Source organism: Pleurodeles waltl, chromosome 5 (assembly GCF_031143425.1).
Source record: "Pleurodeles waltl isolate 20211129_DDA chromosome 5, aPleWal1.hap1.20221129, whole genome shotgun sequence".
NCBI lineage: Eukaryota > Metazoa > Chordata > Amphibia > Caudata > Salamandridae > Pleurodeles > Pleurodeles waltl.
Genome location: NC_090444.1, coordinates 87,918,702 through 87,940,614, shown reverse-complemented (window position 1 = coordinate 87,940,614; position 21,913 = coordinate 87,918,702). Strand labels below are relative to the sequence as shown.

The window sequence follows — 21,913 nt, the reverse complement described above, 5'->3', positions numbered from 1 at the left end:
CCAGGGTAGGAAAAATGTTAAAATCCTTTCAGTGTGGCGCTTCGACAGCAGATGCTGCAAAATATTTTATGCGCTGTAATCCGGTCAGGGTCACTGGAATTATGCGGCAAGGGGAGGGCCACATTATGCGGCTAATTTTTTCTAAATTATGCCACATAATTAACCCTTTTCTTGCTACACAATGTGAGACATTTTGCCATTTAACACTATCACCTCATTAGAGAAAGTCTGGCGCCCATCTAGCAATAAGCAAGCGAAAGATGACCAGTCCGTTCTTGCGAAAGCCCTTCAACTGCACAGCAGTACGTGTTGCTGCCTTTTTACTAACTTGATTCGTTTGATCTGGAAACAAATTATTTTTGTTAAAATCTGCCGGTTATGTAGCAGCTGGTGGATAATTTGGCAAATTTGAAAAACCCATAGTTATGCAGAAGACACTATAGCTGCAAAAACCCATAATTTCAGTAGCCCTGTATCTGGGTTCCAACAAAGGTGAAATGGTAACATCTTAGCTGTAATATGATCCTAATACAAAGACAGTTCTTATTTGTCATTAGTTCACACGCAGTTGTCTTCAAATGTAAAAGTTCTGTTTGCTGAGCGCCTGCGCTGATAATTATTTGCTGCAAGAGACAAACTCACCATCCTAAATAAGTGGCCAGAATCGGGCGTAGAACTGCAGGTTGCTTTGTCTCCTACAAAAGTGGGTCTATGGATCTATTTTTAAAGGTGGAACCTCCCTCTTAAAAAGTAGCCCATACATTGATGGCCTGAATTATATCAGATTATGTTAATTGGCACCATCCAGAGGATTCGGGAGGGTTATTAATTGAAGCATTGACTCTTGCTTGCCTGCTTTCCAAGCCTTCCTGGGTTGAGTTGGTGTTGGTCAGTGACATGAAGCACATGTGGACAAAGCCTGTGCCTAAACTGCAGAGCACATGAGAGAATATTAGTTGGTGACTAATAGTGTGTTAATGAAATCAGAGCTGCCACGTAGTCAATCGTATGTTTTCTACTTTGATCAAATTTAGAAAGGTTTTGGAGAGACAGGATGCACGTATTCCACGTGTAACTTAAATGTCACAGAACATGTATAATTTATAAATATTTGAAAATTAAAGCGGATGCTAACTCATAAAGCTGAAGTAGAACACTGTGGTTTACAGCTGTGAGGCCTGGTCCATGGTAGCAGTATAATTCAACAAGTACCAAACAATGTGGTCACCCTGAGCTTCTCGGAATAATCGAGGATGGTTAATTCAGCCAAGGAATGAGTCTGACACGAGATATTCTGAAGGGTGTACAGTGCAACATCTCTCAGTGCCCAGTGTTACAGCCAAGCACAGAGGCTGACCTGTGACGGGTGTGATAAGCACTGCTGTAAAAGGCAAGAGAAAGATGGTGGGGCTGGGAGAAAGCATCCAGTAAAGGTAGGACGGCAAAGCTGCCACACAACAGGCCAGTGTGCACAACAGCAGGCGTACTGGTGTTTTATTTTAAATCCAGTTTAGCTGTTCTGATTAGCAATTAACCCACCCAGGCAATCAATCCACATTCTCACCTACAGACACCCAAGAATTTCTTAAATAAACAAGCAATGCAACGGGTTTCGCTTTACGCCGAGTTAGATATTAGCGTTGTAAACTCCCAGCCGGACTTTTTTTGCCACATTAAATGGGGGACGAGCCCAATCGCGCTGTGTAAAACACAGCACGATCATGCTGCGAAATAAAGGGAACAAGTACTTCAGAAACCAAATGGGAAACATGGAGCTTCGTATGTTTCCAGTAGTTTACCGGTGCTCATAAGGAGGGCTAAACATTGGAAAAGGCATGGCGTATGCATGCCTTCCACTAATGAAATCAAGCGGATTTTAAAAGGCAAGTCCACGAACCAATGAAAGTGACTGACGTAACATGGGCGTGGTTAAAATCACCCTAAAGAGAGATTAGAAGAGGGACGGAGTGCTTAGCGCTCACCCCCCTTAAAAAGGCCCAGCACCCTCATGCAAGGTAGTGCCTTGATCGCTGTTTGTGCAGCATCGGGGCAGGTGTAGCGCCCTGTGGAATGAGTGCAGTGGTTCAGCTTGGTGATGTGACATCGACAATACTGACCTGGTAAGGTCAGTCAGGTAGGTGCGAAGGCGCACAGTAAGGGGTTTCCTTCTGAGTTACCTGGTGTTTGTTTAGTACTTTTGTTGTTGTTCATTTCAGTAGCCCTTGTAGGCTTGTAGAGTTTTGGTTGTTGCTTGTTCATTAGGGCAAGTGTTTTAAATACTTGATCCAGCTGTACAGGCGCCCTTTAACCAAACAGCTCAGTGATTGCGTAGCGCTGTCAGTACACCAAGTGTCACAGGTGCCCACTGTCCTCACTGAACTCATCAGCAGTGGGCACTGATGCCAACTTAACTGCACGTTTTGGAGCCGGCTGCCACCAGAGTGGGCCGCCTTGCTTCAGGGCCCTTTATCTTATTAGTGCGTACTGCGCATGCCTGAGACAGTCCTCTGACCCTCCTGAGGCCTCCTGCCTTTGCCCATCGGTTCTTCAGAGTCCTGTCGCCAGAATGCTCCAGCTTGTACTTAGAGTTCACACAAGCCTGTACCTTGAAGTGTAACCCAGGAGGCACCTTCTTTGTTCGGCGAGAAGGTCAGCTGGGTATAGTGTATATTTTATTAGTCTTCATGCTGCACCAGCTCAACTCTCACTGCAAACAGCAACCTCAACCACATCACTCCCACCAAAGGCGTTTGCCTGTGGTGCTCTGGTAATACCCAAGTGAGGCGCCATATTGATATATCCACAGTGAATAATCGGTGGCACCAAATACTACAATTATAGGTGCCCGGTATTGAACCTTGGTTTAACAGGCCTTTACGGAAGTCATAGATGTGGGCCGATTTACATCCCTCGGGCTCTTCCAGTGAGTGGGGCCACTTGTGCGTATCAGTGTACCAGTAGGATTCATCCCAGGTGCCCCTCAGTTGTGTTTGCGAAATAAATACAATGTGTTAAGATTGCTGTGTGTTGTTTTCTTGTGGGTATCTCTGAATATTATTTATCTATATTATAGTATGTGTTATTTTCAGTGTGGGGTACCTCAATGGATATTACCGCCTTATTAAAAACAAATAGGACGTTCGTTATTAACATTCCAGAACCCTTGTGCTCTTATAATATCTCCCACCCAATGGTTTGATCTTCATTGTAAAGTATTTGTTTTATTTTGTTTCTGCTTCAGTGGGTTGGCCAAGTTCTACTCGTTATCCTACATGTGGTACAGTGCGCACAACTCCACCACGGTTGTCATTGTGGGTCTGATTGTGAGCTTACTAACAGGTATGCCCCTTCTTGCGATATATACTGTTGTGTGATGAATGGAACTTATTGACTGGTACTCAACAAAGGTCCTCAAGTTGGATTGTAATAACATTTCATTGTATTTTCATGTGCTGATTTTAGGGAACTGCATCATTAAGTAGTGGGGTAGCAGTTAATGAGCTCCAACAACGTTAAACAGCGTCCTGTGTGTTGAGTAAATGAAGGTGTCAGCGAGGAGTACTGATAGCCTATCACAGAGCCCTAATATCCAAGGTGTGTGGAAATGGAACCAAGAATAGCAAATCTATGCTTACCTATGTGTATGTGCCTTCATGATACTACGTAATTAGTATTCTTGATTGACAGTATTGTGTCCCTCGCTATTGTGGCAAACATATGCTTGGTCACTACTATTATCCTGCAACAGTGATCAAAGTTCCTAAAAGATCTGGACGCTTTTCACTGATCAGAAGTGGCTCTCTTTATGGAAAAGGTTGGAGACCCCTGCACTAAAACATAACTAAAGTTAAAAAATAAACTGCTAAATCAATTTAGTAAACAGAAGAAAAAATATAAGTGATGAGACATCACCAAAACAACAAAAATCGATTAGGGAAATCATGATTTATGAAGCTTTAAGAAAATGCAATTTGCATCCAAAACACAATGGGGGTCTTAAAGGTTTTAGTCTTATTCTTGGGGCTGTGCTTTTCAAAATAGCAACTAGGGGGCAGTAATAAATTAGCTGTTTGTGATGACTGCTTATACCTACCAGCAGACTTCTCACAATACGAATCTCTCCAGGTACCAGACTGGATCCAGAAAACTCTTGTAATAGCTGTCCATTAATGACAGGTGGCACCATGCACCTCTGATCTTACTTTTGGGTCCTTCCCCAGAGATGCCTTCACGAACCGTGTTGGTTCCTTTTTTCCAGAGGATTCAGCGAGGATCTTGATTTCACTCTCCGTCAGTTTTTGCCGAACAGTCCTATAATCTTTCTTTTGTGGCAATGTACTGAGGCCCACGTTCCCCCAAAATCTCAGGCTTCATTCAGTGCTGTTCCTGATGTCAGTCTTGGATAGCCAAGATATCTGTCTTTGATGATGGGGCTCAAACAGACTCTAACTCTTGGGATTAGTGCAGCCTCGTACATTCCAAGAAAGCAAATAGAAGCCAAGCTTTTCATTGTGCGATCCAAGGCTTTTGGAATTGGCCCCTATTCACATCCCCTTTCACAGTTTATTAATCGAATCTGTAACACGATAGTAAGAAAAGCATGAAAAAAACATCACAAGAGCATCTTTTTTCTGGAGAGAGCTGATGTCCTTGCACCCAAATTTGTAGGCCCCACCATCTGCCCAAAAACATAGACTTGCTTTCTTGGATCCGCAAATGGGTGTGTGTTCACCAGAAGCAGAGACTGAAGTGTCCAAACTTCCAGACCCTGTAGCATATATTCTGTACTTAAATTTATGGTGCTCATTACATCTCCAACTTCAGGGACCATTTTTGGGTAGGACGCTTGCTTTCAGTGCATGACAGGCTTTACAATCCTCCTTTAGGACCACAGCCAAAAGTCTGTTCCAAACTGGATCTGTTGTTTTGTTCAAGGCAGCAGAGCACACTCTTTCCTTTGGACCCTTTTGTGGCTTGGGACATAGTTGCTCCCCTGAATCTGTCATGTGCGCTCTCTTTTTGCTTATTGGGTGCAAGGGACTAGCTCTTGGCCCTCAATGTAACCTTTCGGGGTCCAAGATAGCTGGCTGAGGATGAACATTTCTCAGACCTCTACCAGGCGGACAGGAATCTGCTCCAACAACCAGTTACCTTCTTCTGTTTCTCCTGGTCTTCTTTGTTCTAAGCAGCACTTTATCTTCTTGGTGGTGGGTTTTGCAAGTTATAGCAGGAAAACACCATTGGTTGGTGGAGATATCTGAGCCAGACATTGCAAAAAAATGGCCTGCTTCCTCCCAGCATTATATGGTAAAAGTTATCGCAGAAGGCACTATTCTTACATTTTCCAAAACGGCGGAAGACTGTGCATGCAATCTCAAGCCTGCCAGTAGACATTTCTGTCAAAAGGAGGTACCTGCCTTTCTCCACCTGTAGAAAATCTTCTGAAACTTAGCCGACTGCAGAAGAGGCGATCTCTAGACTATCCCTAAGCCAAGTGATACAGTTGGGGAAAATTAAAAGAATGTAGGCTTTTCAATAATAAAATGACCTTAACCTTCCCACCTTGCGTAATAATTAGTACTGTCAGTCTCTGTTACTGCAGGAACATGCAAGGTCAACTACTGTGCTAGTTCGCTTGTGCAGATTATGCACCTTTGGGCTTTGAGGCACGCTTCACACTTGGCTTTTCTCACATTACAATTAGGCTTAAAGATGTTAAAACCGATTTAGATTGAATTCGACGTGTTACTTTTGCATTTAGGCCTGTGGTACGAAGCTGCTGTGCGGCTCTACCAAGGTGGGCGATGTAAGATCACTCTGCTGCCGTCATGCACTACTTGCTTCTTGCACCACCTATGCCACCTTTGCACATTTGGATCTTGGGCATTCCTGCAAGTCGAATTTGCCATTTCGTGTTTTCTGTTTATTTGCTGTGTTTTAAAGGCAAAAGCGCAGGAGGCGTATAGAGCTGTCGCGGTTCAGAGGTCCAAATGTGCAAGGACGTCAGTCAGAAAGATTCCCTATCCCACAGTTATGCAGGTTTGTCGAGTGCACTGTCACCGTGAGGGTATCCGGGCGTTGAGCAGGTGTGAGTGTAGCCAAACCTAGGGCATAGCGGGACTGGTCCCTAAACCAGGTCTTCAGCTCCTTGCAGAATTCAAGAGGTGAGGAAGAGGCTCTCATGTGTAGTGGCCGATTGTTGCACGCTTTTGGAGAGATGTAGAAGACTCGACTGCCAGATCTGGTTTATCGGTATGGGTGGAATAAGTGCAAGTGGGATGTGTGAAAGTATATTAATACATATACTTTTCAAATCATGTTGATAGGGCTCAAGGCGTGAAACACCATAGTGAAGTAATGATTGAAGTAATCACTTTATAATCATGTGTAAGCAAAAACGTGCCTCTGGGGTACATGTATGTTTATTTCTCAAATATAATGGTGGGAGATTACTTTGAAAACTTGTCTATAATGCCCATTGAGAGTAGTCCACAGACTGAGTAAGGCTGTCAGATTGTATGTGGGCCAGAAAATATGCTGCTTGAAAGCAAGCTTATAACATGGATGATTGGGAGAAAGTGTCATTCAGCTAGAAGAGTGATATGATTCCTGAAAAGAAATGCAGTTTTGATGGAAGTCTGTGTGAAAATGGAAGAAGAGCCCATCACAAAACAGTCATGCGTGATTATTCGGAGTCAGAAACCACTTCTTCTGCAGCTCATGCAGCAGCCGCACATATTGTGACGCTTCACGTATTTGTTCCAGAGGGTAAAGTGATGCTGCGCTGTTAATCACTGATTTCATAAAAGGCTAATATAAGTGGCAGGAAATCTGCAAGCGTGCTCTAGGTGACAATTCATAGTGAGCTCTCATGCAGGTTGGGGTTCACAGCATTACAAAACCTCACTTCCTTAGCACATAGGACTAAAATAGATATCTTATATCTAACTTAATAAAACATAAGATCGCAACACGTTGCTTGATTTCATTAATACATTTATATATGTTCTCATAAAGGTAATGTGCTTTTTGTGAGTAACCGATTCCCTGTCCTCGCTCCTTTGTGTTTCAGGCTCAATGAAGGGTAAAGATGTGAATCCCAGGACAATTTATCCTGTTCTACCTAAACTTCTGTTTTTCCTGCCGGATAAGTACAAGGAGAAGTTGTACTTCGGTGTTCCCCATACCAAAGAGGTAAGCAGACCCTCTGCTCCATGGATTGATCCAGTGGCCTCTGCGGCATCATGGGGTGGAGGCCACATCAGGATGCAGCATGTGTTGCTGTAGCTGCCAATGCTCTGCATCCTCTTTGCCATCTCCAGCTCGCCAATGAAAGAAAAAAAAAAAAAACACATTTCAAAGATATTCATTGGCTGTTCAGTTGCCAGTGTGACTCCGGCTTCAGGAAAGTCGGGGAAAAGTGCGGTGCTGTTTTCCGCAGCTCTAGGAAGTGTTCTCTATAATGCAAGAACTCTTGCTTCTGGCTGTATCCAGTGGTCAGTTATTTACTCCAGAAGAACACCCCACCCTACCCAAGGACTTGTGACTCATTCATTGATCAATACTACTGTCCTTAGATCCTTGGTTCTTCACTTGTAGAAAATCCCAATTTGTAAAACAAAATACTCACTTTTTAACAAAATGTTTTTTTTTTTTAAAGTGCACATAGCTTACAGATGTCAGTCACCCTCTTGTTCTTATAGAGTTTCCATCTGTGCCCTGCAGAAGGCAAATAAAACTGATATGGAGATTAGTGTAAATTAGTGGGGGAGGGAGGCAGAGTGAAGTGGGCCTGTTATGGCCTCTCCAATGGCGCGCGAGACACTCGGATGCTTAGTCCACAATGATGTGGATAGGCTACTGCCAAACGGTGTTTCAGAAACGCTCCAGGGAACTTCAGAATGTGCAGAGCATACTGATGACGTAGACCACTGTTGATGGTCAGTTTAATTCTTGGTTTCTGTGTCTACTTCCAGGCTGGTTTAATGGACGAAGTAGTATAATTTATGAGGGACTGAAAGGGTGGGGGAAGGAGGTAATTTCATAGATTTTTGTCTAAAATTTGTATTCATTAAAAAAATCTGGCAAAAATTATAACTCAGACTAATGAAACCGCTTTTGGCTATCCCGTGCATCGCTGCGATTGAAGTTTGGAACACTAAGGCAGTCCCTAATTTGAGGGTCCTATTTTTAACAAGAATTGTAGTTCTACTGGTCTTTTTCGAAAAATGATTGTCTTTTGCCGTATCTGTTTTGACCTAATGGTTTAAACTGGATTGGTGTTTACAAAATGGTTGTTAAACAAGATTGTCAGCGTGAAAAAGCAAAGGTTCTAAATTTCGGGATACAACGTTTCCATCTCTGTTGCAATTTTAAGTATCAGTAGTGGCTAAAATGTGAAGACTGCAGTGAAAAAATAACTCTTTCAAGAGTGAAGCAAATGGTTTGGGGAGTGACTCTGAAATCACTTTTTATTTTTGTGCCTTACAGTGGTATCATTGGAACACCTGAGACCATAGTACATTATTCATTGACAAGGTGGATCACTCTTCTATTTTTAGTATTTTACGTGGTGTCCTGCAGATTAAATACCTTCAGCCAATGCATATATAACATACATTACTCCAATTTGTAGTCTTAACAGTGTGAAAAAGACTCTTGGGAGTTTTATTCTTTGTACTAGTTATTTTTAATAGACACAACATAGAAAAAGTCCATTAGTGAGCTAGGGGTCTGGTAAATTAATGTTGCATTATTTTGTTTTTTTTGAAGAATCAGCATATTCTTAAATCAAACTTAGACTGTCTCTTTCAAGTGTAGTTTTTAGGTTGTTTACTCTTACTTCTTGCTTTATACCTATTGCTCTTGTTCCACTCATGCGATATGACATCCTTCACTCCACTGTTGTTGTACAATAACTTTCTATGATTTTCTCTCCCCATTAGGGAAGTGAACAAACCTTGGCGCAGACCTCTTCCCCTGAAAAGACCATCAATGGTCTAATCAACGGAGACATCCGAGGGGCAGATAATGCGGACATTGAGAAGTTTGATGGCTATTCCAGAGAGGATGGTGGCCACTCTTACGTTGTACACGAGACGTCCCTCTGAAGCACAATGGTGGACCAGAGTAAGGGCATCCAAAGTGGATGGGCAAATGAAGACGCTGAGAACACTAAAAACATTCTTGCACTAGAAAGTGCTGGTATGGTACTGGTCATTCAGCAGGAAACCCGGGACCAAAAGCTGCTAAAAGGAGATGCATTGAGGTATATTTAATTGTTGTCACTGTGAGCGTCAAGCTTCAGTGAATTATTGTCCATCTCCTTTAAAGACTGCCAGCGTCCCATCAAATCGCTGCTGACATTTATTGTCAGTAGAAGGCCCTGTCCTGTGTGCCATTCTATGCAGTATCACTGTGTACTAATTCTGCACTAGAGCTTACAGTGGCTCCCAAATGGGGCATCTTTGATCTTGAACAATAACTCCTGATGTTCAGTCATCTCTCAGCTTTGACCCACTTGTCCAGAACTGAGGATGGTGATGAATCTAAGTGGGTCAAAGGGTGATTCCTAATGAAAATGTCACCTCTTCCTTTGTGAGCAGTGAAAACTACATTTTTCAATACTAAGTCTATCTGAAAGAGTGGATAGGCCACGGCGGGATTCGTCTTTTACGTGTTCAAGTGATGAGTGGGTGGGGGCTACTCACAATAGTGTAGCAGTTTCCTCTTCTTTTTTCACTCAAGTTGGAATCTTGCATGACAACAGCAAGGCAAAAATACTAGTACAGATTGATAGGACTGTAGTGAATTGTGTGATGGAAGAACAATTACTAATCAGTAGTCCGACGGATCCACAAGCTGCTTAGAATGACTGAATCTACAGACCCCCTGAGCTGGAATATGTTTTGATAAACGCACAAGCCTCTGTATTGGTGTCTGTGTATGTTTAAATAGTGTTCATGTAAAATTCAAGTGTGCCAAATGACAGATGTGGAGATATCCCAGGGCTTGGTCTCTAGCGACAAGCTTAGAATGTACTTTAAAATCGTCAGGCGCTGGCCAGAGAACAGCTGTCAGGAGATCACCAGGGAGCTTTGACTTGTTCTTTGACAAGCCTTTGCCTGGTTCACTGACAAGCCATTGACTGGTTGATTGACAAGCCTTTGACGGGTTGATTGACAAGCTTTTGTCTGGTTCACTGACAAGCCATTGACGGGTTGATTAACAATGCTTTGACTGGTTGATTAACAAGCTTTTGTCTGGTTCACTGACAAGCCATTGACGGGTTGATTGACAAGCCTTTGACTTGTTCATTGACAAGCCTTTGACGGGTTGATTGACAAGCCATTGACGGGTTGATTGACAAGCCATTGACGGGTTGATTGACAAGCCATTGACGGGTTGATTGACAAGCCATTGACGGGTTGATTGACAAGCCATTGACGGGTTGATTGACAAGCCATTGACGGGTTCATTGCTGTCCGCGTTGGAGTTGCACAGGAAGTACAATAGTGTGCCTTTTGTATCTTCTGTCCATCCCTCTGTACGGCCATGCATAGTTATCTTGAGCATTTTAATTGTTGAACATTAATCTCTTGATTGCATCTGCCTAGGATCTGATTCGTGTGAGATCCACACATGGTTGTACAGTGCCAGGGCTACAGAGTGAGACCATATCATTTATAACATGTTCCCTCCACACCGTCGCCGCACTGCCAGGGCTGTGCCAGACCTTCTTTTTTCTGATGTCTCTGTTTTCTACCATTTTGTATGTCAAATGTGAGATTTATTTCCTTGATGCCATCCCAGAGCCCAACACGTAGAATCCGTAAACCATATTGGGTTTCTTTGTTTTTGTATATTTTTTGTTCCTGTAAATGTTTTCTGACCAGGGTCGGATACAGCGGTGACGTGTAGTTGTCGGTCTCTGGCGTTACTCGATGTAGTGTGCTTTTTTGATGGTTGTTTTTTTGGTGGATGTCTTGACTCTTAGTGTTTGTGTGGCTGTGCTGCAGTTTGATATTGATGTCCTTGCTCCTTCAATAAAAAGGGTTGGAAACAGATGTGCGTACCGACATTATTCTCCACCGCAAATGGAAATCTCTTTCTTCCTCTGGCATTACATTATCTCCACTGTGATGTGAAACATTTACTGCAACAGAAAGCTGTTCCTTTAATTAGTTGTGTCCATTACACAGAAAAAAACACAAGAGCAGAGACCTGCTTAGTTCGTCTTTATAGCATGGACGACGCTGGTAACTATCCTGATTCTAGGATATCATTTGGTTATCCCTTCTCTGTAGTAAAGACACCATTTGCTTTCAGTCTGTATTGCAGTCTGGAGCTTCCGATGAATATGCACTTGAATCATTGTAGACACTGGGGAGGAAAAGATTGCAAACTGGTTTACTGTACCTCAAGAAGAGATGAGCACAATGTGGTACAGTCGTGCACTTGGTTTTCAATGCACATTGATTTCAAAACTGGATTGGCTCATGCAGTACTTTGAGTCTTGATTGCATTCAAAAGCACAATTTTTTGTAGGTTCTGTTTGTATATACAGTGAAATATAAACGTAAATCTCTGCTGGTGTCGCTTGTTTGTTAGATTTGTAACAAGCTACGGTTCCCTGAATTTCCCTTATTTGTGAACTTTTCTGATATTTGGAACTAATTCATTGCTCTGGATTTTCCCTGTTTTATGCTTGCGGTGGCCAGAACCCTTCTGTGTTGGCATCTGCACTGGGATTCAAATCTGAGGTTCCAATATATTCTAGACACTGACTCGAAGGAAATGCAATTACAGTCCTAATAATTGTGGTGTTCTCAAATTTCATGGTATAAAATTCCTACTGCAGCCTTCAGTCTTAAAATGCGCAGGATGCCGGTAACTATTTGCTGAAGAGTTGTGTTTATTGTGGTTCCTTGTTTCCTGGTTGTACACATCTGCATGTGTTAGACACATGTGGCTGTAAACAAACGATATGTGTATGGGTGTTTTGATGGACGTCAGTAAGAATGTTGGGCAAGGTTTTGATAAGGTGATTGTTATGTGGTTAAGATGCTAATGTCTCTCAGGTGTTAGTACCATCTCACTGTGAAATGTGTTGTAATGGAAAAAAAACTTGCATTGTCTTCACTGTCTGGAGGTTTGCGGTGCCTCCTATTTTTGAAGAACATGTCCACCGATCAGTACAGAGGATCTGCTTCCTGGTGAATCTGTGCCATATATAGAAAGAAATCAGAGGGGATAATGGGTAGCTGCCTCAAACAAATTTAATTTGTTTTTTTTAAAAAAGGTAAGTGTGCCAGTGAATAATGTTAAATTGCAGAAAATTACACAGTTTAGCCATTTCAATATTGATTAAGCCATCTTGGTCTCAAGGAACTGTGTCCTTTGAAAATTTGCGATAAGCTTCAGGGTCTCACTTGATTGCCTGCCTGTAAGTGTGTTGGTGTCTTGCACAGAAGATACCTGTACATTGGGAGCAGGGTGGAATATGATTAGCTTTAAAGCACAATAGAGGTATTATTCCGATGTTGAGAAACATTTTTTGGAACCACACCACATCTGAACAGCCTTTATATAAGCTTGGGTGACAACAGAAGAAGGAAACAGACCAATATCGCCAAACGCAACAGTGGGCATTTATCCTGTAATCTGTAGGTGCCACAATAAGGTTTCATTGAATATCTGTCACAGGCTACTTGATGGCATCTTAAACCTCCCATCTTCTTGTGATAAAGAAGCAATATGTGATGATACTTGTGATAATGTATTTTCTGGTACTTGATAATGCACTGTTGTCTTTTTTGTTACCAAAAACCCAAAGCCTTATTGTCTCCAGTTTTGTTTTTTGTCTTAGATCCTTATGTGATGCGTCACAAAGGGTACATGTAATGCCCAAGATCAAATAGAACTGTATGACTAGGCCACTGGGGCTGTACTTACGTTGTTTGTGAGGTACTGTCATCTGTTTTTAGAAATTCTCCAGTGGCACTGTGCAGGATATATCATTCCTTGATTCGCACAATACATGTGTGCGACAAATACAAATCAAAGAATTAAAATGATATCCAAACATCTGCTTGCTTGATTGGTGTTTTTGTTTTTCATTTGTGATTCCTGTGTTACGGCTGGAAGTATAACCCCACCCTACTAGAAGGGTACTGTAGCAGTTGTTACATGTTACATTATGCAAACATGTTATCAAAGCACACTTTAAGATTGGGACACTGTGGCCTTCAGATAAAGGCTGGTGATTTTGGGGCACCCACCAAACATTAATGTTAAACTCTTGGTTGCCTCTCTCAATTGGAGGTGGACGAGTGCAGTATTTCAGACACGGAAGCCGCCCATGACTCATCATAAACAGCCTCAGTGGTAGTGGTCATCCAGGAGCCTTGCAATGTATGATTGGCTTTCCATCACCAGGCAGACTTTGAGGGTTGATCTATAGAAAAGAAAAAATGCAACTGGTCTGCCATGGTACCGCAGCCTCGCCAGCAGGTTTCATTTTTGTTGAAATTGCTTCTGCCGTATTGGCACTTCCAGTTTCTGGGGGGAAAATATCAAACTCACCAGAATATTTACAGAAGGACGGTAGTGGTAGCGTTTTGTCAGGTGTTCCAGCAGGGGTTAAAATGAGCCCCCGCTGTGATCATCCGATCGCTCTTAAACTACTAAATGGACATTATCAACCAATTGTGAATGAAGGAAATCGGATATTAACAGCTGTGAATTTGCCCTGATGTACATTTTCCTGTACCAGGACACAGTATAAATGTTGGGCTCTGTGGTCACTGAATCACAATACATAAGCAGATAAAGAGCACAGCAGCAAAAGAGAGGAGCTCAATAAGACCTTGGCAGAAAGGGGAGTGATTATCATCTTCTGATATTTTAGGTGGATTGACTCTAAATGAGCTTTGCAGTCGCTGAGAAACTTCACTTAAGTGATCAGTGACCAACCCCATTATGTGTATTTTTTTAAAATTTGTAGCAGAAGGAGGTAAGCATGTGATCTTATCCAGATATATCGGGAACTCTGTGGCATAGTGCTAGAAGCAGAATGTGTAGGATGAGTGCATCACTTCATGCCCTACAAAGGGGCGATCCTGATCGGAGTGGCTAAGAGCTCAGCAGAAAAGCTCTGGACCTTTTGGAGTTTATGTAATATATTGATAACCAGGTAGAGTATGTTGAAGCAGCTCCAAGGCAGTGGAGCCCACAACATACAAAGATAGTTGCAGACGTTTTCAAGGGTGCATCAGTGCTGTTGGCTTATCCTCTAGCAATTGTTGAGGTTGCGTTTGGAGCTTTACACTAGAACTGTTAATTTAGTCCCCTTTACATGTTTGCTAACCACCTCAGGGGTACACGGGCACAGACCTGGATGCAATGACGGTAGCAGCGTCCAGAGTGATATTTTAAAGTATTTTGATGGACAGGGGGGCAAATTATTTGAAGGCCATTTCTTATTATTATTTTTTTTTTTTTGTAAAATTTTTTATTGGAGAAAAAACATATACAGTATGCATTGACATTTTTTAGTAATCCGTGGTTCAGATGATAATTTTACAAATGATATCTGAATGTTCATTGTCTAATAGGTACATTGATTCGTCGACATAGACTATGGTTTGAAAATTAGGAAGGGTACGGGGAAGGGGGTAGAGGTTATTGGGGGGTCAAATTGTAATAGAGGGGAGCAGGAGAGAGAGAAGCGTGATAGAGAGGAGAACGGGGAAGTATGAGGGTTAGGTAGAATATTAGGGGGGAAAGGCAAATATTTTGGCTCCGTGCTTCTGGGTTATTAGATGAATATTCCGGTTGTTCCTCGTCATTTGCCGACGATCTTATAGGATTGTGCGATGTGATACATTTATCAACGTGTATTGTAGGATGAGCCAATAAGATATAGTTATGGGGGGGGGAAAGGGCCATTCCAGGGGAGGGTAGACAAGGGAGAGTATCTGTGTGGATTCAGGATTAAATGTATAAAGAATCCGGTTTTGCCTACTAATGTTGGACAGTTAGCCTCTGATCGAGCAAAGTCAGGAAAGATAGTTTCTAGTACGTATTTAAACGGGTCGATATGGCATGGTGTAAAGGATGTTCTCTGGGATGAATAGTCTCTGGAGTGGAGGAAAGGGGTACGAGAGCAGGGAGGGAAGGAGAGAAAGGAAGATGGTGGGGTGTCAACTGCCATCCACTGACCCTGACAAGACCATGAGGCAGCTGGCTGATGAAGGGGCTCCAAATTTCTGTAAATAGGGCCGCTTGATCCTGTAGGTTATAAATGACTCGCTCATGGGTAGCTGTTTGGAACATGGCTGTCATCCATTCCGTTGGTGTTGGGGCAACAGCAGACCTCCAGTGTCGAAGAATACAGATTTTCACTGTGGCAATTGCCGTGTGAAGTAGTCGTTTATGGGGGCGTGATAGGGAGGGGTATGGGCGCATGTCGTGTAAGATAATGAGTGTTATCGGTGATGGGTTTGGTATTGATATGAAATCCCTAAGTGTCTGGAACACAGCTTCCCATAGGGGCTGTATCGTCGGACAGTGGCACAGAATATGAAGTAGATCACAATGGAGCTCTGCGCATCGCCAACACCTCGCATGTGGTATCAGACCTGCCCTGAAGAGTTTTGTGGGGGTCCAGTACCAGTCCTGGAGGATTTTGAAGAGACAGAATTTCAGGCGGGCCTCGCGGACCCCCCTGTCTAGGGCTTCGATTATGTCTTGCCAATCTTCTACTGTGTAGGCTATCGCTAGTCGATCTTGCCATCTGAGACGCAGTCGTTCTAGGAGGGGTTGCGAATAAAGATGGTTCGTAATCTCTGCGTATAGACCGGCCATAACTGCTCTGTGCCGGCCCCATTTCTGTAGGTAATTGACAACGGGTGAGGTTTTAATCGTCCACGGGGGGGTCCTAGGGCCTTGCGCATACAGTGCATGAGTTGCCTGTACCTCCATTCCTGATTTTTGTGGATTCCGAACTCTTCCTGTAGGGATTCAAAGGACCGGAAATCATTGCCATCTATTATTTGAGTTATGTTGTGGATACCAGCGTCGTTCCACTGGGGCCACCTTAGGGTACTTCCCCCTATTTTTATACATTTGTTTCCCGCTAAAGGGGCTTGAGCATGTAGAGAAGGGTGCACTCCCAGTAGCCGGTGGGCTCTGCGCCACGCTGTATTTGTGGCTGCGAGGATAGGATTGGACGAGTGAGAGTAGTCGGTATATATCCCGCCTAGTTCGGAGTGTTGTCCCTGTATGTGTTTCTCCGTGATTGTCCATTGTGGGGGGTCTGGAGTGCCTGGTAGTGTGTAGGCTAGTTGTGATAGTTGAAGGGCTAGAGCGTATTGTTCTACTGAGGGTAGACCTAGTCCTCCATAGGGTCTGCACGCTAATATTGTCCCCGGTTTTAGTCTTGGCCGTATAGAACCCCAGACAAAGGACCTTATCAAAGTATCAGTCCTTCGGAGAAGAGAGAGCGGAATCTGTAGGGGGAGCATGCCTAAAACATATGTGAAGCGGGGGAGGGTGACCATCCTAACCGCCTGTGTTCTGCCCCACATAGATAGGCCGAGAAAGGTCCACTTGGCAAAGTCCTGTTTCATCCGGGATATAAGAGGGTCTAGGTTGTCCCTGACCATGTGTTCTAAGCCTCGGTTAATATATGTCCCCAGATATTTGAGGTGGGTTGGGGTCCATTTGAATGGGCGGCCATGGATTGCAGCTCTCGTTGTTACGCGAGATAGGGGCAACGATTCACTCTTGTCCCAGTTTACTCGATACCCGGACAAGGGTGCAAAGCTTTCTATGATAGAGAGTAGGGATGGGATGGATCTCTCTAAATCAGACAAGGTTAACAGAATATCGTCTGCATATAGATTGATTTTGGAGGAACCCCCTGGTAAGGAGATACCTGTTATCTGTTGAGAATTCCTTATAGTTGCCGCCAGCGGTTCCATTGCTAGTAAGAATAAGAGCGGAGACAAGGGGCAGCCCTGTCGAGTGCCCCTTCCGATGGGGAATGGGTCTGACAGAAAGCCCCCGCAGTTAACTTGTGCCGTAGGGTGATCGTATAATAATCGGACTTTAGAAATAAATTGATCTCCGAGACCAAAATGTTTCATGGTGGTGAATAGATAGGGCCATTCGATGCGGTCGAATGCCTTCTCCGCGTCGAGGGATAGTGCCAAGGCTTCTTCTGGCAGGTTTAACGATTTAAGCAGGGTGTGGCATAGTGTGCGCATATGGTTTCTGGAAGTGCGGCCCAGTACGAATCCCACCTGGGTATGATGTATTAGGGACGGTATGACTTTGCGTAGACGTGCTGCAAGGACACTAGCTAGTAATTTAACGTCTCAGTTTAAAAGGGAGAAGGGGCGATAGCTACTGCAAAGTAGGGGGTCCCTTCCGGGTTTAGGCAGGACGACAATCGTGGCCCTGTTGGACAGGGCACCCAGAGAGCCCTCCTGGCACGCCTCCATGAGTGCCTCGTGTACTGCTGTGGTTGTCTCCTCTCCTGACCATCTGTAAAATTCCGCTGGGAATCCATCTTCGCCCGGGGATTTATGGTATGGGAATTTTGTGATAACCTGTATAATTTCTTCCTTGCTTATCGCCCTCAAGGAGAGCTCGGCCGGCTTCAATTTTGCCGCAGTGAGAAATGCCTCTGTCTGTGCCTGGTTGGTCGGGGTTTCGGGTGTGTAAAGGAGTTGATAATATGTAGCAAATTCATTCACAATGTCTTGCGGGCGGGTCAGTACTGCTCCGGAGGGAGACATTATAGCTGGGATAGCTGAGGCAGCATCTCTCGGTCGGAGCTGTGCCGCTAAGAGGCGTCCGGCCTTTTCTCCTTGTTCATAGTGGCGGTGATGTAATCTTTGTAGTGCATATTCTGCCTGCGTTGTGTAAAGATCGTTGTGTGCCATTCGGGCTTGTTCGAGGGAGCGGCGCAGCACTGGGGACGGTTGAGTAGTGTATTGTTTGGTGAGGCGTTGGATCGTGTCTTCTAGGGTGCGGTAGCGGACCTCCCTATCTCTATTGGCCAGTGCTGCATCCCTCATCATGTTCCCTCTCAGAGTGGCCTTAGCCGCTGCCCATAAGACCCGCTTGGATGTCACAGAGCCTATGTTTTCGGTCATGTATGTGGATATGTGGGCCTTGAGTTGCTCTTTCCCCTGGGGGGAACGGTATCTGTGTATGGCAAAGCGCCATGGTTTACGACCAGGAGAGGTCAAGCCCACCTGAATAGAGAGTGAAATCGGGGAATGGTCTGAGAGTCCGCTATCTAAGATGCTAGTGTCTAGTATTTGGGGAATTATGGTATGTGATACAAGAAAATAGTCCAGGCGTGATTGGGTGCCATGGACGGACGAAATGAATGTGAATTCCTTGTCCTTTGGGTGTGTTAGTCTCCAGCAGTCGACTAGACCTACATCTGCTGTGATGTCCGTCAGTAAGGCCCTATCGGGATTATTGCCCACATCGATGGGGCCTGTCCTGTCCAGTATGGCATCTCTAGTAAGATTCCAATCCCCTCCGATGATATAGCGTGTGGTCCCTATTTCGGTCAGTACGCGATTGAGTTGTAGGAAGAAGGAACGCTTTGGTCCGGTTGGTGCATAGACAGAGCCCACACATAGGAAGGTATTTCCTATTTTCAGTTTGACAAATGTATATCTCCCTTCTGTGTCATTCCATGTTTTAATGATCGTGGTCGGCAGGGATTTACGTATTAGTATCGCTACGCCACATTTATGAGGAGTGCCTCCCTTGATTCCCTGATCTTCTGGACAGCAGCTGAAGAGGACCTTTCCTACCCAGTCACGTCTGAGTTTGTCGGACTCTATATTATCAAGATGCGTTTCTTGGATCAGGGCTATGTCTGCTTTTTTAGATTGGAGATATGACAAGATCTTTTTCCGTTTGATGTAATTCGTCATGCCATGAACATTCCATGAGAGGATTCGTAGAGGGTGTACTATGTGGGGGGTTGTCGCTGGCATACTGAGTTAGCGGAAGGAATTTCAGCAATACTGGGGGTGGTAATCGTGTGGTACTGTGTTTGTTGTAATATGAATATTTGGAAGTTCGAGGGGTGAGACAGAGGCAGCTGATGAGGGTCGGGTACCCTGACAAGAAAGTGGGGGGGGGGAGAAACAAGAACATGTAGGGGTTGGTGAGGGAGGGGAAAGGGATAATATGGGAGGAAAGAAGGCTAGAGTTAGCGTTTATCTGTAAAGGGGAATGGATGTGATGATTAGGAGGGGAAGAGGTTAGAGGGATATAGGGAGGATCGGGAGTACTATGCTCCCTTAGGGACGGTCTGTAAACGGCGAGTCCGAGTCCTATGCGACCTCCTAATGCCGTCGATGCAGCCTCTCTGCCTAGGAGGCGGCGTTGGGCAGGGGGAGGCCAGTATTGATCCAAGGTGGTTGAATGCACAAGTTCTGAGCTGAGCTCCGGAGGAGGGGAACGGATATGTGGGGAAGCCATGGGCATATTATGAAGGGGGGGGGTGGGCCGGGAGAGGGTAGTAGCTATGTTGATGAGGGAGGGTATGATGTGTAGATAATGGGGGGGGGGATTTGGTGACATAATTTTAATATGGCGAGGGTGGGTACAGTGGGAAAGGTGGTAGAGAGGGAGTTCGCACTGGCCTGGATTAAGAGATGGAGAAGGATCCAGTTGATACCTCGCAGTGTCCGGTGTCTAAGTTAATAGGGTAGATGTTTATCCTATTTTCGAGTGGAAGGGGGCTAGCGATCACTGTACTTGATGTATGTCATCGCAATGGGTTCTATGTTGTGAGGGTATATATTGGTCGAGGAGAGAGGGTGGGTGTGGATCAGGGCGTATATTTGTAATCATGATTATAATGATAGATATAAATGTGGTGATGGTTGTAATGTAGATGTTACCGTAGGTGTTGGTATTTGTGTAAGGGGGGGGAGAAGTGATTTGTGGGATCAAGGGGTGGGTGTCTAAAGGGCCGGAGGAGAGGAGAGGGCAGGGGGGGGGGAGGGAGCCAAGTAACATAATGCTGGTTCAGATCAGGATATTGGAGTACATTTGTACATAATAACAGTTGAAATATTACTATACTTATATAGCATAATATTGTTATGTCAAACAACATAATGTCAAACAGCATAATGTCACTGCAATCTGTTAATTTGTATAACATAACATAGTATAATATAGCATAACGTAACGCAATATAACTTATTTCCACACAGGTAATCTTATTACATTCTATTAGTTTATATGTCGCGGGACCAGCCCCGGCGTGGGTGTTATTGAAGGGTGGAACATGGGTTGTGTATACAAATGGTTGGTCTACTGCTCATCATCTACGTGGTCAGGTGTCATCGCGAGTATATGGGGGGGTTACATCCCCCTCATGGGGAGAATTCTGGGGGATACGTATGAATGTCGACCTGTTTGTCATGTCTCCATGGAGATATAGTGTTCCCGTAAGAAGTAGTGGTGCATCTCCGTAATATGTAATGTTGTGTTGTATTGTATCTTATCGTCCCCTGTGGCAGTACTCTAGTGATCGTCGGGATGTGTATTATTGCATGTATATTATATTACATTCGTTTCGTTTCCCGGAACGGCCGTTTAAGGGAAAAGTGGAGGGTGGTAGATTTAGCTGAGAGGGGACAGCGTTACGACTTGTTTGCAGGATCGGGCCTGTTCATGTAGTCTTGTTGTTATTGTGTGGTGTGGTGTTGTGTTGTCAAATATTCTATATTGTAGTAGTGCTGTGAGGGGTTGAATGGTAGCTTCTCTTTAGGTGTTGGAACTTGTCCCTACTGAGCAAGGTCCCGATGTATGTGTTTGCATCACCTGTTGGGTCTGCAAGATCCGGCTTGTGCGTTTCGTTTTATACAGTGGATATCTATGCAACAGTGTTATAAAATAAGCCCTGTGTTATCTTGTAGAACATGTAAACATAATGGTCGTCTAATGTTGAAAAAAAAAAAAAAAGGTTATTGACAATTGTTAAGTAATAATGGTTACAAACAAAACCCAGGCTTGTACTCATCCTTCCGTGAGTTCTCGTCGTTCCGGTTTCAATGTCTTGTAATCATCTCACATGCACCCAACGAGGGATCGGTGTTTCGGGGGGTACAGTCATTGGTTTTAGAGGTGATCTGGATTTGTCTCTTTCTGACAGTTGGGTGTAGGTTGCCACAGTGTGGAGAACCTGACCCCTGTCGTCGTGTAGTCTGGCTAGCCTCTCTGTGTCCCTGCCCCTTTGATTGAGGTCGGTGTCATGATGGAGCGGGCCTTCTTTCTCTGGGCCCGGGGTTAAGAGTCCTCCCCCTTCGTTTTCTCTCCCGGTATCTAGTGAACAGTCTGGATTGGTAGAGTCCATAGGCTGATGTTGAAAAGAGTCAAGGAAAAGGCTCAGTTCGTCTGGATTATAGAAGTCTTTGGATATACTGTTATTGGTGACCCACATTCTGGCGGGGTCGAAGAGGCCGAATTTCATCCCCATTTGGCGAAGTCGAGGTCTTAGAGCTAGGAAGGCTTTTCTTCGTTCGTTGGTGTCCTTGGAGTAATCAGCTGTTATTCGGATGTCATGTTGGCCTATCCGGAAAGGGCCCTGTTTACGCGCCATTTGTAATATCTGTCGGGCATGGTTGTGGCGTAATAGACAAGCGATTATCGGTCTGGGTCTTAAAGATGTATCAGAACGTTTCGGGCCTTCTCTGTGTGCTCTTTGGAATTCCAGCGGTGGGTCGAAGTCCAGGGAGGTTAGTTTGGGGAGAACGGAGCCCAGGAAGGCCTGCATGTCTGTACCTTCTTCATGCTCCAGGATTCCCAGTAGGCGAATGTTACCTCTTCGGCTCCTATCCTCTAGGTCTGTGAGTTTACTCCT

At 44.3% G+C, this 21,913-nt stretch overlaps 1 protein-coding gene across 4 annotated transcripts in view; it reads left to right on the top strand.

The window, feature by feature from the left end:
* SLC5A6 (solute carrier family 5 member 6) overlaps nt 1-13,088 on the top strand; it is a 177,662-nt gene extending 164,574 nt beyond the window's left edge. For all 4 annotated transcript variants that reach the window (XM_069233662.1, XM_069233664.1, XM_069233663.1 and 1 more), the window contains exons 14-16: nt 3,242-3,339; nt 7,073-7,194; nt 8,946-13,088. In XM_069233662.1, coding sequence (XP_069089763.1) covers nt 3,242-3,339; nt 7,073-7,194; nt 8,946-9,110 — 385 coding nt within the window. In that variant the 3' untranslated portion in view covers nt 9,111-13,088. The remainder of the gene's footprint in view (nt 1-3,241; nt 3,340-7,072; nt 7,195-8,945) is intronic.
* Nucleotides 13,089-21,913: the final 8,825 nt, after the last annotated feature.